Source organism: Phyllostomus hastatus, unplaced genomic scaffold (assembly GCF_019186645.2).
Source record: "Phyllostomus hastatus isolate PE091 unplaced genomic scaffold, TTU_PhHast_1.1 phas_scaffold_1674, whole genome shotgun sequence".
NCBI lineage: Eukaryota > Metazoa > Chordata > Mammalia > Chiroptera > Phyllostomidae > Phyllostomus > Phyllostomus hastatus.
The window spans coordinates 16431691-16450420 of record NW_025334011.1 but is presented as its reverse complement, the minus strand read 5'-3'; the positions used below and the strand labels follow the sequence as shown (position 1 = coordinate 16450420).

Sequence of the window (18730 nt, the reverse complement as noted above, 5' to 3'; positions counted from 1 at the left end):
CTTTTTGAGATTCTTTTCCTGATGGCTTCTGAAATGCCTTCTCCTGCTTCTCCCCCTGCTCTACCACCCTGTTCTCATCTTCATATGAATGCAATCCAGCCTTAACTTCTCTCCCTCCTTAATCTCTCAGGCCTCCAGCCTTGTCAATGACCACAGCCCTTGCTGTCTAATCATCTCTCGAGTGTATCCCTCCCCATCATCCCCAATGTTACTGTCCTCATTCTGTTTTAGGACTTTATAGTTTCCATGGTTTATCCAAGTAACCTCTTAATTGGTCTCTCTGGCTCCAGATTTTCCTCCCTCCCATTTGTTTTCTTTAGGAAACACAAGCTGAATCCTGCCTCAATGTTCAGGGCTTCCCAGGGCACTCAGTTAGGTCATTCAAAACCTCTTGGAATGAATAATAATTCTCTGCCATGTGTCCTGCTTCTCGACACCACTTATTCTCACATACCCTTTAGCTACTGCAAATCACGTGCACTTACTTCCCTTCTGCATGTTTCTTACCCTTCCCACCTCCTTCTCATCCTTTCCTGGAGCTCTGACCTCTCTTCAGGAGTTAGCTTAGTGTCCTTCCTCCAACATTCCCTGATCCCTTACACCCCATGCTGGGAGTGCCCCACTGTGGCACTCCCTGCCACCTGCATCCTGAAGCCGCTCACACCATGGGCTGTGATCACTGACTGCTGGTCAGTCTGCCTCCCAGAAAGAAATTCTTATTGTGACCACAACTGGAATACAGAGTCAGCTGTTATTAGATTATTGGAATTAAAACAAAAAGGCTACTGAACCCTATCTTAGCCCAGAAAGATGGCAAGAGGTCAGCCTTCCCAAGTTCAGCCCCATTTTCAACTTGCTTTTAATTACATCCATGGCTAAAAAAGGAAGCATGTGACTTATTCAGAGGCTTCTGAGCTCCCTTTCCATTCTTCCATTACTTGCTTAGCTCTTCCCCATACCCCAGATTTCCCCTCTTTCTAACAGAAATACTCAGCATATGGTCTCACCAGATTCTTGCCTCATCTTCTAGCCATACCAAATCACAAATAGGTCCACAAACATATCTCATGGCTTATGTATTCACACAGCTTATGAACCCAGCTCTTACCTACTTGGAAAAATCAGCTCGAATAAGAGTGTGAAGTAAGCATGGAACTCTTTGTGAACCCTTCATAGAACCTTCCAGGTAAAGCTAGGCACCTCCTCTCTATGTGCACTTTTTTTATAAGTATTTTATTTTATTTTTTTCAAGATTTTATTTATTTATTTTTTAGAGAGGGAAAGGAGGGAGAGAGAGAGAGAGAAGCATCAATGTGTGGTTGCTGGGGGTCATGGCCTGCAACCCAGGCATGTACCCTGACTGGGAATTGAACCTGCGACACTGGTTCGCAGCCTACGCTCAATCCACTGAGCTATGCCAGCCAGGGCTGTGCACTTTTAGTACAGTCCATATCACATTGCCCTCTAGTTTAAATCTCCCTCTAGACCTGATTTCTTCCACAGCAGGGCTGTCTGTGTGTGCATAAAATATACTATTTATATAATATATATATATATCTTGTATATATTATCTTGACAGTAATGCATGATACTAAAAGGCACTTGATAAATGAACTGATTTAATGAAGGATATTGAAAGTAAACCAGTAAATATCAGCTCTCATTTGCTCAACAACTCTTAATGTGCTTTCCAGTTGACAAAGCACTCACATACATTTCGCATTCTATCCACACTGTGAGTTCATAAAATTAGTAATATTTACGGATGAAAAAGTAAATTCACATACCAAAGTTATTCAAAATAGACATAAAAACTTTCCAATAACTAAAACAAGTATCAGTTTTTACATTTCAATTTCAAAAAGTTAAAATGAACTAGAATTAAAAATTCAGTTTCTTAGTCACACTAGACACAATTCAAGTGTTCAGTAGCCACATGGGGCCAGTGGCTGCCACTGGGCAGTGCAGACCTGGAAAGCTGAGGCCATAATTAACTGAAATATTGAAGCTCATGCAAGTATAAGTGGCCACTCCCAGGGTATGTTTCTTTCTAATGGGTGGCTAAATGGTGAGGTGTTTTTTTTTTAACTTTAATTTCTTATACTCCTCACAGAGAAGAGAAAGCTTGCACAACTCACCTCTACCAGTGACAGACTGAATAGCTTTAGAAACATTTAAAGAAACTGAAATGGTTCCCTTGTAGGTTCTTAAGTGAAACTTGAAATCTGAGATTTTATTTTTAAACCTAGAGTTTGATGCCAAAAAGGTTGAAGGTGTCTGTTCACAGACTCTGTGATCTCTGTAAGAGTGGGACTGGCAGGGGGCAGGGGGCGGAGCACATGAAAGGGAAATGGCTTTGTGAAACTCTATGAGAGATTCAGTTATCATGGAAAACACCCCTCAGTCTGACACTTCAGGATAACCGTGTCTTTAAAATATAGTTCTTGATAGTAATTTTACCTAAAACATAACAATAACCTAGTTAAAGTTGAAATCTGAACCTAAACTTAGGTCCATGTGGGGACTGAGCTCTGGAAATGTAGCCAGTGCGACTAAAGAACTGAATGTTTAATTTTATCTAACTTTAATTGATTTTTATTTAAAAACTGATACTTTATTCGGTTTGTAGAAAGCATGTATGTTTATCTGGAATAAATAAAAATTAATGTATTTAATATAACTAAATAAAAATTTCATGTATTTCCATACATGAAAACTCACTTTATCATCTATACATTCTGCAAATTTTATGGATTCTAAATACATTCTCGTTCTATGAATGAGTCCAAGAGTATTTTGAAGGGTGCCATGCACTGCACTCAGCATTGGGACTATCCCACAGACTGAGATGGTGTAGCCTCTGCCCTCGTGGGCTTACAGTTTGGTGGGGAAGACTGACCCCCATAGAAAAGTGTTTTGAAAGCTGTGATAGCAGTGATATATTGACTAAAGAAAATACAAAGCAGGAGCACCTGACCTGTGCATGCAGAGCAGGAAATGCTGGGTTCTGCTGCTCTGAATACACTAGGAAATCTTGATCTGCACACCAAAAGAATTCCCTGTAGTAAATGCAAATTTCCTGGATAACGTTAAGTCTGGGTCATTCGTATACAGAAAAATGAACATAAACCAACAGCTGTCCTGAGACTACACTGTTCACTCTTAACAATGTAATTTTTCCATAAACACACCTTTGTCCTTCCTGTGTTATGTAACTTTTCGATTCCTCACAATCAACAAGGTGGACACTCAGTTATATCAAATAATAGAAGTATCTATGCATTAAGTCAATATCAAGATGGAGTCCTTATTTGTAACTAGAGACCCTACCCAAATAACAAGAGACATTAAATACAGAAATTGACTTTACATCACAGGACAAGAGAGACACACGCTATTTCAAGAACTGGGCTGCTATTTCAATTTAAAAGAGTCATTCATCAATGTAAAAAAGTTACAGTACCTTTAGAATGGTTCTATTATCCTTGTCTGCCTTCTCTCTCAGACTTATAATTTCATCTTCTATAAACAAAAGGAGAGAGAGACCAACCATGAAATTACAAGCTTATGCCCTGTATTCAAACTGCCTGCTTCTGGGCAGGCTGTACACCACAGGCAAGCATGGTGGACGCAAGTCCTAGCAGGACTGTGACCTTCACAACTGCCCTTGACATTCACAGCCTTCTTCCTGCTGTTTAGATGGCTGGTCAGATAGAGATTAAGAACTAAGTTCAAGATCCAAGTGTGGCAGAGGGCTGAAAGCTTTTCATCAATACTTTCAAGGGACACTTTTGCTGTTAGTCATAGCCTATACAAAGTGTTTCAGCAGGTGGTACTTTCTGACTCAGTCAGGACTCCCCAAACCTAAAAAAGCACTGTTATACTACATCAAAAGAGAAGCAAAACTACTGTGGCACAGTATAGTTGTATATTCAAGGAATATTGTAATATAAATGATTTTGTCAATATTTTGTGGATTTTTTGTTGCTTACTCATTGTTTTTCATACTGCAGATTAAGGGCAACATTACATAATTAACATAAAATCAAAGATAACAGTAAGTGAAAAATACTTAAAGCAATCTAACTTTGGTGATTAAAATGCAACTTTGACCAATGTTGATGACATGTAAAAAAAGTGGAGGTCACAGGTATATGAATGAAAATTTGTACTTAAAATCTATCAAAAATTGAAGATAACTAAGTAGTAAGTCAAAGCATATTTTCCTGAAAGGCTAACTCAATTTCTCCATAAAGGATACCCTGATATGTATTTATAGGTATTTAAATGTTACAAATTTTACATAATTAACCATCTAAAATAGAAATTGGCAAATGTTTCTATCTGTGTATAATATTTCTAAGTGAGACAGAGCACTGTTTAGCACATTTTTTTCAAAGGTCAATGCTTGGCTTGAAAATAAAATAAAAAAAAATGCCCTGAGTTAAAATGACATGGCTGAAAAGTACAATTATAATATTTATATATAAAATATATTCTCTGTTCCAAGCAAGGAATGCCATTTTAAATAAAATCAAGGGGGGCTATGAAACTGATCTTTTAAATGTAAATAACCAGACAAATGCATGTTTGGAAAATATGAACACAGCTATGAATTTTATGAAGTGACCAATGTATACATTTTCTTTAAACTGTTACCTAATGCTGAGTTTTCTTGTAGATTGAGTTGGATTTCTTCTTCGAGTGCTGAAATGACTTGAAGCAATCTCTCATTTTCCACTTTGAAATCTAAATTTTCCTTTTCTGGAGCTGATTTTGCAAAGCTGCTTGCTATGGCCAAAGTGTCCTGAAAGATGGGGAATTCCATATTTCTAAGCAGGGAGCCAAGGATTTAAATATGCAACCCAAGACAATACAGATACAGAAGAGCTATCATATAATTTTCTGAATTCTATTACACACTTATAATATGAATAGCAAAAAGGAAGGGGATTAAATAGAGCTTGCTGGAAGAAAGGCTGCAGTACATTCTGTACAAAGACCACAGCACATGGGGACATTTTATTGACAGGAATAATGCATATCATACTGTTTGTGTGCCCTCATCATTCAGGTCAATTCATTACGGAGGCTGTGTCCGGGGAGGCAGCTGGGCCACTCCACCCACACTTCCTCCTGTGTGTGTCTGAAGTGCTGTCCGCTTGTAACTAGGCAGGCTGGGGAGACCATGGACGGGCAGCACCAGGGGGTAGCAAAGTGCATGGTTAAGGAGGGGGGCTTGTTGCCTTTGTGGCATTTCCCAGTGTCAGCGCCGCCAGTGTCATGAGGAGCACATCACATGTCAAAGTGGTGACGTTTTCAGGCTGGGAGCCGCATGGAGTCCATCAGGCACACGGATATCCACACAGTTGGTTTTCTGCTGGGTGGAGGAGCCACCCAGAGGCAATTCATATTCTGAACATTAACATGGCTTTGCATGCCTGTCACACTGGGGCTGTGCAGGCGTTTAATGCTATTGAAGACTTCGGTTTAAATCTCTATGCAAACAGCGATTACCTTGTAAGAAGGTTTCAGGATAACTTACAACAAAAGACTTTAAAGTTATAGTTTTAGTAAAGCAAACTCATTTACATTTTTATTATGTGAGTCTTTTGTTTAAATCTTGCCATGTCCATTATGGGAGAGGCTTTTTCTTCTGCACTGGAAGCGTATTGGGACAGCTACTCTTCTTTTCTTCTTCTTCTTGTCTGTTTCAAAGCTAATGAAAACATCTGAATATACTCACTATGACTGTCTACATTTTACTGCCACAAATTATTTTTAAAATTAAGATGTAATGGGTTGGGGAAGCTGTTGCAGAACTTTATGTTTCATTGTAGTAAAATATTAGACTGATTCTGCCATCTCAAAATATTAAAGAGTATGATTAAAAGTGATTATATTAGGCTAAAAGAGATAGAAGGTTCCACATGTCTTGTTTCAGAATTGATAGATACTGGAAATACTTTTGAACTGTAAAGTGATCTTTAGATGAATTATAACCTATTCTTTCTATAGCAATGCCATGGTTGCAAATACATGAGAATAAAGTTCCCCCTCAAAAACAAAATCATTCCTCCCAGTACTCTGCTTTCCTTTTGGAATTATATGTTTGTTTAACTTCAGAGATAGTTGAAAGTATATTACTAAGATATTTTCCTCTGTAATTATGATGGTTTAAAAGAAAAATAAATGGCTACAATGTTTTGTATTACATTACAAAATGTAGTAACAAATGAGTTTGTTGTTCCTTTAAAAACTAACAACTTACTAATGTAGTTATATCGGAGTTAATATTTAAAATTATGTTGTTAAGTTTTCTACTAAGCCTAATTACAAGTTTGATTTACCATTTCACTTAAATTACTTGAGCTCAATTCATTCCTAGTTAAAATACCTAATAGTTAATAAACAGCACTGTTTTCTTCCTAGAGGGGGAATCCAGTCATTAATTTCTTGTCCCATATGGTTAAATTTGAGATGATCACAGAATGTATTTACAAACTAAGAAGGATTTTAAATAGCAAACAAACAATATCTAACTTAGGAGGCTTATGCATACATTTCCTAAGAGTGGCAGAGTTTGAACATCCACAGTGGATTGCATGAACACCCATTACCATAAACTAAACAAGAACTATTTGAATTAATCAGGTGAAGTGTAAATTTTTAACTGGTAGCAGCTAATGCCTAAATTCATTTTCTAAAAATCTCGTATAAAGCAGGAAACAAGGAAAACACATTTAACACAAAGACTTTTTTTCTCCACGTAGCCATGTACTGCTCCTGTTCTTGTGAGGTTAACCTTTAGCTCTGTCTCCACCATCTGTCCACGGTAAGAACTGCAAGTAATTAACTATGCAGACTCCCACAGCAATGAGGACACTCATTAGCAAAATGAACAAAGGGATAGTTCTGGGCTGCTACGGTCATCTGTTACACTGAGTGGCAGGTTTTGTGATGGTGTTCCTTCTACCATCTGCCCACACCACTAGTTTTAGCTTACTTAAATCATGAGACTTCTTTAAAATATACTACATTAATAAACCAAGGTTAAGAAGATCATTAAAAGGTGAACTAGATGTAGCTAATTTAAAACCACATTACAGTCAATGAGAAATTGTGTGTGATTCATGACCATCCTGTAATTAATTTTAAGTTTATAAAGGAACTTGCCAATTTAAAGTTGCTCTACCACATGAAAACTAGGACTTCAGGTGATGGTTTATGCACTAGTTCTCTTGTAAACAGCAACAAGATGTTCAGATTCACTATTGCCAGGTGTTTGAATTCCAAATTGTCCTTGAACGAGTTGTTTCTGAGAACTGGTATACTCAAGAGCCTTACTACTCAAAATGTGGTCCACAGACTAAGGAGCCAAAGGATCACCTGGGAGGTTATTGGAAATGCAGAATCTTAGCTCCAGCCCAGCCCTACTATCAGAAGCTGTACCTTAACAATTGCTGCAGACAATCCACATGCACAATCAAGTCTGAGAAGTACTGTTGAGAGCACTGCATGTGCCTTCTCAGCAGTGTCCCTTTTGCCACATTGGTGTCTCAATTCTGCAGGCTCCATGTATACTACTTGGACATCTTAATTTGATGCTGGGGGTGGAGTAGGGTTCGGATGCATGCCCAGGCTGCATGACAGTCACAGAGCAGAGCAGGTGCTTTTTCAATGAGTGACAACCAGGAAAGTGGCATGCTGGGACAGTGAAGCCCTGCAGAGCTGCCAGTCTTGAATGACAGTTCTCTTTCAAAACTGTCAACAACAAACTGTTATGTTCACCTGTTGGGAGGGTGCACGAGTGACGGTTGCACAGCTCATACGTGTGGGGGTAAGAAAGAAAGGAAAGGTCTTTCAAAAGAACAACTTCAACTGCAATTAAAATACATTTGCGCATGCACTCACACATACACACTGGCAATAGTCTGACATGTTAGCCTGTTTCAGCAGTTCTCAAGGGGATTTATTAACAAACAGCATGACAGCCTGATAACTACAGTTGCATGCAGTTAAGTCACAATGGTTTCCTATAGAACTAATCTTGAAAAGAAGCTCAGTCCTTGAATTAAGATGCCTTCAGGAAAACTCAACATTAAGGATGCCTGACCTGGAGAGATGTGGCTTCCATAACTTGGAGAGCTTCCTTTTCTGATTTCAATTTTGTTGTAAATATAACTTAAAGTAGCTGCTTATTAAACTTTCACATTCTTGTCAGATTTCTCTTAAAAACAGCCCTGGAGAGATACTAGGACTACTTATTAACTATAAAGCTACTTAGGTGATTTGACTATCAGTGAGAATGCGCTAGAGTATCCCCCTATTGTTTATGCAGTCTGTTGGTTTCAAGTTTTTTCTTTTCCAAGTTATTTCTATTGCTACTTTGAAACTTTTCTAATTGTTTCTCTGTATTCTGTTTTCCAAATTTAATTCCAGATACTTGATGTCTCACACTTTTTTATTCCACTAGAGGGAGCAGGTGTATAAAATGAAATTTTAAATAAAAAGCCTATATATCATATAGAACTTAAGTGGCATGGAGTTTTAAGAAAGCTTGTTTTTAGAGGATTAAAAAAGGATATTTTCCCAGAGATTTATTTTCTATAATACATTATCTGCTTTTGCAGCATTTAGTCTGTGTTCCTGGAACGCACATAGTACTGGCGCTGTACACTGCTCTCAGTTAAGGTGGGAGACTGGGGCCATATGTTTTAGTTGTGGTCCTAAGAAGCTGGGAGAAATGTATAGACCCAGTTAATCAGATGCAACTCACTTTCCTCAAATCTTAAAAGGTTGACGGAAAAAGTGATGTGGTCTCCTTGGCGACAAATTACAGTGGCATATCCAGGGTCTCTGGGATGCTCTCCCTTCTTCCTTGCAAAGCCAGCACGCATCCTTATCTAGGACATCCAGATAGACCAGTTAACTGGTTGAGACACTGAGAGAGGTAAACATTCCAAGTAAGGCCTCATGTTTTAGTGTAATGAGCTCCAAGACCAAACTGGACATGATCAACAATCCAGAGGCCTGTTCAGTACATTTCATGGAATGTAAACCAGATGGTCATAAAGACTTATGTAGTGTCTCATAAATGATAACTAGAATTTATAGGCTTATCTGTCTTCAAAGAACTCAAAGCAGTTCACATCCAGTACAACAGGTATCCTTCTCATCACTCTTTCTTGGCCAGGCAGGACTCACTTTCCAGTTCACAACTGGAAAATAAATGGATTAAAATGGCTTCGCCAATTTATGCTGCATTTATTTGGCCAAGACACAATTAACAGCTGAAACTAAGGCAGTTTTTTTTAGCCTTTTACATGAAATTATTTTTCCCCAAAACTAAGAATAAATGTAGACACAGGAAAATATTTTTAAAAACAAGTAAATGAAAAAACTGGATATGCCTTCTCTTCCAAGGCAATCAGAACACGTAAAAAGACTTGGTACTCAATTTTACAAAATTTATGTTAATAATACTTAATACTATGTTCCTTAGAAGATGCTCAATTATTTTGTTTTTAGAACATAAATAATTCAAATAAGTTAAACAAAGCAAACACTGCTTCAGCAGTTGGTAAACAAAGTCCTTTAGAATGGTTCATATTCAATTCCTTTTCTCTTCTAACTTCAAAGTTTTAAGTGTGGAATTTACATAGACTGTAGATTGTTCTTAAAAGGACCAGCAACCCACAAGTGTTTTTTCCTAGTGTTAATTTGATTTATAACATCTCACGTTTTTATGCATGTGTCAATATTTACGTGTATATACAAGGTCTCTCCAGGAAGAGTCAAGCCATTGTTAATGCAATGGGAATGGTTTGTGCAACATCAATGTAACCTGGCAGCCAAGGAGAGTGGACTGGAATGTGCATGTGTGAACAATGACCACTTCACTGTACTAGTCAGTGGGGGCAATAGATGCTGTTGAGTAAGCATATATACAGTGTTACCGTCACATTCAAAATGACTGAGCAAGTAGAGCAACGAATCTGCATCAAATTTTGTGTTAAGCTTGAACATTCCTCTGTGGAAACTATGTGGATGATTCAGAAGGCCATAGCTCTGGGCAACTGGTGATTGGCAGCTTCATCATGGCAACGTGCTTGCTCACCCATCACATCTTGTGGAGAGTATTTTTAGTGAAACATCAAATCACCCAGGTGACTCAGCTCCACTACAACCCAAATTTGGTGCCATGCAATTTCTGGCTTTTTCCAAAACTAAAATCACCTTAAAAGCCAAGAGATTTCAAACTGCAGATGAGATTCAGAAAAATATGATGGAGCATGTGATGGCAATTTCAACAAAAAATTTTACAGAGTGTTTCAAACAGTGGAACAGGCTCTGGGAGAACTGTGTGAGGTCCCAAGTTGCCTACTTTAAAGGGGACAGAGGCATCATTGTCCCATGCACAATGTTCCTTGTATCTGCTTCAAGAAATGTCTCTATTTGTCATGGTATATGGCTGGATACTTTCAGGACATACCTTACATACATATGTAATGTATATTAATGTCAATAAAAGGCATATAATATAAAGACATTATAATAATATAATCATATATGTGTGCATAGAAAACAACCTTTAATTCCTATTGTGGAACACAGAGCTCCACTTCCTTCAGTGGGATGTGGATTCAGCTGGACCTCAGATTCGCCCACCATCTTTCCCATTTAGTAGCTGTCTGCCTAGGGGGAAGTTACTTAGCCACCCTGTCTCTGCTTCCTCATCTGTAAACTAATCTGTGAGATAAGGAGAGGTACTACTCTGGAGGCATCTGGCACCCTCTAGTTGATATTCAACAGACTGTCATTCTGCCATTCCTCTGCGAGCCTCTCCTACTCACCTGATCACCTTCTCGGTCTCAGAACTTAAGAATAAAACCCCTCCATGGCTGTGGACTGTGTTGGGCCAGGATAGCCTTGTGGCTCAGAGCTGACTTGAGATGAAAATGAATTCACCTGAAGGTGAATAAAATACCTGAAGGTGAATTCACCTGAAGGGTCCATACTTTTGACAGCCCTTAAAATTCTTCTCTTTGACAGGAGCGTAGGCAGTCCTTTCTGCTCTCTTTCTCATTCCATTTTTGTCCCCATCAGTTTTTTGAGCAGTAAAGCAGCTCCTGGCTCCCATTTCAATAGAGAACTAGGGGAAAACACTCTGAGAATTTCCTTCTTGACATTTCTCCTTAAGGCCACCACACTCCAAGCTGGCTTCATGGAAGCCTCTGACTTCCATGGAGAAATAGTTTGGTGTCTTTCAAACTATCTTGACTGCAAAAAGGGGTGAGAATCCTCAAAATTAAAACAAAAGTCTATTCACTTGCTACTCTAGAGTGGGAACATTGTTGCAGTGGGAGATAAGTTATTTTATTCCCATTATTCAGAAAATGAGAATAATGATATTGCTCCTATTTATAATTATTATGAGTTTTCTAGAAGGTGCCATTAGGCAGAAAAGGATTGGATTGGCCTATGTTATGGAGAGATGCCCCAAGATACGTTACTTGTGTTTACTTTATTCTTAATCCAAGGTTTTAGATAATTATAATTTTGTTTACATATATTAAAACAAATTAATCTTGCTTTAAAACTTACAGATTTTTGAAATCCAAAATCTTCATATTTTTCTAATTCTTCTCTTAATTCCTTAATCAATTCCTCCTTGTCCTTTAGTTTTTTAAACAAAATAGTTATTTTGGCAGCAGCTGAGTCATGCATAGAAACCACCTCTTCTTCCACCTCAAAGAATGCCTGGGGGGGGGAGGGGGTCGAGTAGAGGGAGCAGCATTAAAAATCAGACACTCTTGGCTAGCACCACAGAAATCATTTCATGTTTTATTTAAGCTACTGTATCGTAAATTATTTTATTTTTGTAATGTGCACACAATTTTTAGTAAATATATTTATCAATATATTGAATCATATGCTGAAGTATCACGGCCTGTAGCACAGCATTATCCTATAAAGTACAAAACAAAGTACACAGTCTTACTGAACTGCATCAGTCCTACAAGTAATAGTAGTAAATTTTAATAGTAAATTCACATAATGATTGTGAATGTCCTACTTCAGTCTTCCTCTAAAAAGAGACAGCAACTATTTGAATATGTAAAAAAGGAACTGAACTAATTTCCTCAATGATTTGGAATGGCAATGTGGAAAGAAAGACATACTGTTTCTTTTTCTTTCTTTTTTTTGCCACAGAAATGGTGTGTTGACCTTTAATCTAGACAAACTATGCTTCATTTGGAAACTTAAGAAATGGAGACCAGAATAGAGGAACATGCATTAAAGTAGAGGGGCTTTTTAAAGTTTTTTTTTAAATCCTCACTTGAGGATATGTTTTTATTGATTTGAGAGAGAGAGGATGGGGGGAGACAGAGAGAGAGAGAGGGAGAGAGAGAGAGAGAGAGAGAGAGAAACTTCAATCCATCAAGGGGAGAGAGAAAGACCCAGCAGGTGCCTCCCATATGTGCCTGCAACCTTGTGGTATGCAGGGATGGGACGATGCTCCAACCAACTGAGCCACCTGGCCAGGGCAAAATAGAGGATTTTTTATTGCAAAGCTGTGGCTAAGAACCATCAAGCATAAGAAAAATAATCTTCAGGGTCTATGTGCATAACCATTCTAAAATTACATAGTTCTAACATATCATTCATTTCTCTCTGCATGAAAAAAAGATAGCTATGTTGTGATTCTCTTTTTTAAAAAAGATTTTATTTATTTATTTTTAGAGAGGGAAGGGAGGGAGAAAGAGAGAGAGAGAGAAACATCAATGTGCGGTTGCTGGGGGCTGTGGCCTGTAACCCAGGCATGTGCCCTGACTGGGAATAGAATCTGCAACACTTTGATTTGCAGCCCGCGCTCAATCCACTGAGCTACGACAGCCAGGGCTGTGCTTCTCTTAAAAACCTAAAAAACTGTTTTTTGATAACCCTAATCAAATAGAGGTTGACTTTTTAAAATATATTTTATTGATTATGCTATTATAGTTGTCCCATTACCCCCTAATTCCCCTCCATCCTGCACAACCTCTCCCACCCATATCCCCCCCTTTAGTTCATGCCCATGTGTCATAAGTTCTTTAGCTTCTACATTTCCCATATTATTCTTGCCCTCCCCCTGTCTATTTTCTACCTACCATCTATGCTACGTATTCTCTGTACCTTTTCCCCCTCTCTCTTCCTCCCACTCCCCTGCTGCTAACCCTCCAGGTGATCTCCATTTCTGTGGTTCTGTTCCTGTTCTAGTTGTTTGCTTAGTTTCTTTTTGTTTTTGTTGGTTAACTTTTTAAAAACCCAGTTACAAATTAGTTTGAAATAAATTATTATAATACTAGTTGATTTCATCTGTCATATATAGGATTGCCCCTATTTTAGTTCATTTGAGCTTATACCTTGAGCATTTCCCATATCATTAACATTTTACATAAACTTAATTACTAATTGTATAACATTCTGCTTTGTAGAAATGTCATAATTTATATAATTATTTTTTTAAGTTTTCCATTGTACTTAATCTTTATACATAAATCTCTGTCCACAAATCTAATTTTCTTTTGGCATACAGATTCCTAGAAGTAGAATTTCCAGCCAATGCATATGAATGTTCTAATGGCCTTGATTCATTTTATAATGTTCTTTTTTAAAAGATTGTTCAATTTATAACTTACCTAGAGAATGAGGATACTTATCTTACTACACTTCCTGAACAATCCTATATTGTCACTTAGAATGTGATAATATGTAAATATATTGTTTTATTTTTGTTTTAATCAGCATGTTTTGATCACCATTCAAGGTAAATTTTTATATGCTACTCACTATTTACATGTTTTACATTCTGAAAATACTCAGTTTTAATTATGTATCATTTTATTGAGAACTCAAAATATTTTTAGAACTCCCCTTGCTCTACATATTAACCAGTTTTATTAATTAGTTCTGCTATTTTCATTGGTTAGAGTATAAGTACCACTTCTTGACAGGCTTTTTGAGCATTTAAGTACTTCCCTATTTGTGGTCATTACTCTGAAGACTTGTATCACAAAACCAAAACAAGTAAGAAATGCTTACAATCTAAATGCCATTACTGACTTCCAGCATATAAAAATTTCATTTTCAACACTGACATTCAAAACCATAATATCTATTTTGTACTCTTGAGGGAATCATAGAAGAACTATTTTATTTTTATCATAGATTCATTACTAATACACTTGGGCACATGAACATACAAGAAATAGAGTAAAACCTAATCATACTGCTAATATACTTAATATTATATTTCAAAAAGTTAGAGATTTACAAACTAGAATTGCTCTACATTATAATGAATACCAGTAGACTAAGAAAAATAATACATTGAAGTGGAATTAATAGTCTAAACAGGAACATAACACTGACATACTCTACACAGCACTAATTTTAAAAAATCAGTGTATGAATGTGCAGACTTAAGAAGAGTGAATATAGAATAATCTATATGATAACATCACTTTTTAAGTTGGGTGATTTTTAAAGAATGGTATTGATTATGTAGATCTATCTTTCCCATTTACTTGTAGCTATGCCTACAAATCAAGTGCTCTTCAGAGGCCAGGACACATCACCCCACTAGTACCCTGGTATTGCCAGCCATGTCAAATTCAGCAGGTCCCAACAGAGTTCACCATCTTCACTGTCATCCTTTCTGTTTCCCCCCATTAACCACAGCACAAGCGCCAAACCCATTTTCTGTCATTTTAAGCCCCTCTACTCCCTCACCAAATCACCAAATCTGTTCAGTTCACTCCAAAACCTCTCCTGAACCCAACCTCTCCTTCTCTATCCCACTGCCTTTGCAGTCCTTGCCTTGTTTGCCTGGGCTATTGAAATAGCCTGTTAACTTGCCTCCCTGCCTCCTCTTTTGTGCGCTGCAACCGATCTCCATATTGTGGTCAAAATGATCCTTCTAAAATGCATCTCTCACAAGCTAAAATCCAACTCTTTTAGCACAGTGCACAAAATAGCACCCTTCACAATCTGCTGCCAGCTTACCTGGCCACTAACTCGTGTTAGCGTTCTCTCCCCTTCCCCCAACCCAAACAGGGCATTTTATCAGTACTGATACCCAGCATGCAACTTCTCCGAATGCTATGTTGCCACAGATCTCTTTGCCTTTGCTCTTGGAGGTCCAGCCCCAACTAACAAACTTCTACTTGTTAGTCAAGCAGAATGGCATTAGAGTAGGCTAGCCATGTCTGCAGGCTAGCTTTACAGTCCCTTAGTAGTTTTGTGATCTTGAACAGTCTCTCAGACCCCCTATATCTCAGTTTTGGGTGTTTTTTTTTTTTAAGATTTTACTTATTTATTTTTAGAGAGAAGGGAAGTAAGGGAGAAAGGGAGGGAGAGAAACATCAATGTGTGGTTGCCTCTCATATGTCCCCTACTGGGGACCTGGCCTGCAACCCAGGCATGTGCCCTGACTGGGAATCGAACCACCAGCCCTTTGCTCCACAGCCCTGTGCTCAATCCACTGAACTACACCAGCCAGGACCCTAGATCTCTGTTTTATCATCTGTAAGATGGGACAAAGAATAACAGTACCCAAATCGCTTAGAATTTCAAAAGATAATGCATGTAAACAATTTTGAACAGTGTCTACAAGACACTCAGCTCCCAATAAGTATGATATCTTAGCATATATTATTGTTGTTACCGTTTGTCCTTTCAATCCAGGTGAGTTGTAACATGCCACCTGCTCTGGGAAACCTTAGCACCTCTCTCCTGCCCACCTGCCTTCCACCACTGAGTTCTTTCTATATCTTGTGACCACTCTTCTAGAGTTGCTTTATTATTTGCTCACTGATTTTTATGTTCTGAATGTGATGAATTTGTATAGCCCTTGAAAAACAGCCAAACAAAGATGTTTCTGACAGGATGACCAAGACAGGATGACACGTTTAAAACACAAACCACCCACAAAACACAGCACAAACCACACCTGGGGGCTCATTTAAAATCCCAGTAGGAGCTAGTGCACAACTCAGCCAGCCTATCTTTAGGATGGGCCCTCTCTCTGTGGACTTGGGGGTATGGAGAGGGTCACAGGTTTTTGGAAAAATAAAAAGTTTCACTTCTGACATTTTATAAAGTAACTGTTAGACCCAAACACCTTGACTTCACTTCTCTTCCTCTCCTGGAATGTTTCTGATGTTTTACTGTTGTTTATGGAACCAGTGGGAGTAGAGGCAAAATGAGTGGAAAGCAGTTTCATTTTCCTTCTCTACCCCTTCAAATCAGGTCTCTGGCCACCTGTTTCTCACCTCCTAAAAGAACTCTCAGGGAAGTGCTATGACTGACTATTCTTTTTAACTCTTAGATAATAACAAAACTGTATAAAGAAAAGAAAGATAGGGGGAAAGCAAAAGTCAAAACAAAAACAAAACCCCCCTAATCCCAATCCAGCCTATTCACACCCATCAAAGCGGCTGTCTTCCCCAGCTCTGGCCTCTCTCACACTTGGTAGCCTGCCGGGCAGTGGAGGGGATGAGTCTGGCATCCTTTTCTAGTATCCAGAGAGTTGGTCAAATATCAGTCTAGATGTGGCTGTGAAGGTACTTTTTTTTAATGTTAGATAAACATTTAAATTAATAAACTGAGTAAAAAGATTAACTTCCATGCTGTGGGCAGGCCTCATCCAATCAGTTTAAGGCCTTCAGAGGAAGACTAAGGTCCCCAGGGCAAGAGGCAATGCTGTCAGCAGACTTGAACTGTAGCCTCAACTCTTCCCTTGGTCTTCAGCCAGCTAGCCTACCCTACAGATTTCAGATTTTTCAGCCCCTACAATCATGTGAACCAATTTCTTAAAATCTCTCTCTCCAAATGTCTTACTGGTTTTGTTTCTCTGAAGACCCCTAACACAACATCTACATCTCAAGACCCTAAATTCACATCTACACCTTTAGTTCCAGGCCAACACCACAGTGTTTATTATGGCCTGCCTCCTTTCCATAGTAAATCCCCTCTCTGGCAGCAAGAAAACTGGCTCCTATTTATGCTCAATGCACTGATGTATTTATATGCTGGAGCCTCCCTTCATGTAGCAGATCTCTTGACCACACTGTGCTACTGAGAGCTTGGCTCGGATGTAACAGAAGAGAAGGGAGGTGTGACCCAACTCAAGTCTAGCTGCCTGCCACAAAGAAAGCCAAACTCATGAGACAGTTGCTAGTGGAGAAAAAAAGTGGTTTATTCAGATGTCTGCAGTCTGAGAAAATGGCAGACTCTTGTTTCAAAACCCATCTTAACATCTCAGTGCAGGCAGATATTTTCATAAGGAGGGAGAAGGAAAGCAGAACAAAGTTCTCCATGTGCAGACCAGCACAGTCTATTCTGATAAGGGCCTTGCAAAAAGGACCAAGAAACGGTCTGGTGTGCATCATCCTGGTCTTTGTCACCCTGGTTTTGCGTCATCTTGGTTTTACGTTCTGAGGTCTCAGGAGCTGGAATGCTTGAAAGTCACAGTCTGTACCTTTTGAAGTTAATTCCTATGATTCTTATACAAACATGTGGTTCATCTATAAGCTACATATCAGAGTCAGCATTTACAGAAACAATGTCAAAAGAATGGCAGGGTGGGTTACAATTCCCCAGTGTTATAGAGGCACGCATGTCTTTGATCTTTGAATTCACAATGGCAAGATATTTATTTTGGATTTTAATTTTTTTGTTCTTACAAGAAGAATTAATACTTGTATGTTATTTTTTTTCCTTTAGCACTTGAAAAGTAGGAGGGGTTAATATTACCATCAGGGGAATAACTGTTAGTTTTTTATTACTAGAATAATTTTGTGATGTCACTTGATCATGGGCAAAACCTCTTGATAGACAATATCAGGCCACATACTAGACATAATCTGGGGTGAGAAATAGACTAGGAAGTAAATTCTCAGTATTGGGTACAAAATGAGCTTGGAGTTAAATGTAAATAATGTACTCTTTTAACCCTATGCTGAGTCTTCTGGAGTCCTAGCGGTCTCAGGATCCCCAGAGGAGCAGCAGTTAGTATTGGGGGCTGCATCCTGAAGGGATAGACAGGGATTTCCTCTTCCCTAGGGCTCAGACACACACTTAGTTGATAATAGACTAAATAATTAAATTCAATGAGTTAAGAGAAAAAGAAAAATCTAGGAATACTGTTTCCTTCCACATGGGTGACATCCTTCACTCAGAGATATGATTATGATCTTGGAAGAAAAGAGTTGGTCAACCTTGGCCATCCCCTTCCTTTTCCCTTGCCCTCTGGGATGAGCACTGCAGAAGCACATGCTGAGCCCTGGCAGGAAGAGACCTGCCCAGCCACTGCTCCTCTAATGGAAGTCAAGTCTGCCTAATTCTGGGGTTTGGCACTAGGTAGTCTGCTTCATTAGTAAAACAGATGATCTCCATCTGCTGGCTCCTTGCCTTTATTTTTGAATGGTCCAGAACCTGGGTAAAAAAGTGGGTATTGTTTGTCAAGTCTCCTCAACACACCAAAACTATTTGTCTTTCAAGGTTGAAAATCTGAGCATGTCATGAAAACTGCTTAGAATTCGTTGATGTCTTCAAGATAAAATATTAATTCTGTAGCTTCACTGTCCTGTGTCACTCCTCACCACTTTCCCTAGCTTTCTCATCTTCCAGACATACTCAGCCATTTGCAGCTCCCCGACTGGGTTTTGCACCTTAATGCCTC

At 38.6% G+C, this 18730-nt stretch overlaps 1 protein-coding gene across 1 annotated transcript in view; it reads right to left on the bottom strand.

The window, feature by feature from the left end:
• CUNH10orf67 (chromosome unknown C10orf67 homolog) overlaps window positions 1-18730 on the bottom strand; it is a 97735-nt gene that overhangs the window by 53551 nt on the left and 25454 nt on the right. The window contains 3 exon segments of the mRNA XM_045857712.1: window positions 3464-3522; window positions 4660-4807; window positions 11608-11763. Of these exon segments, the coding sequence (XP_045713668.1) occupies window positions 3464-3522; window positions 4660-4807; window positions 11608-11763 (363 nt within the window).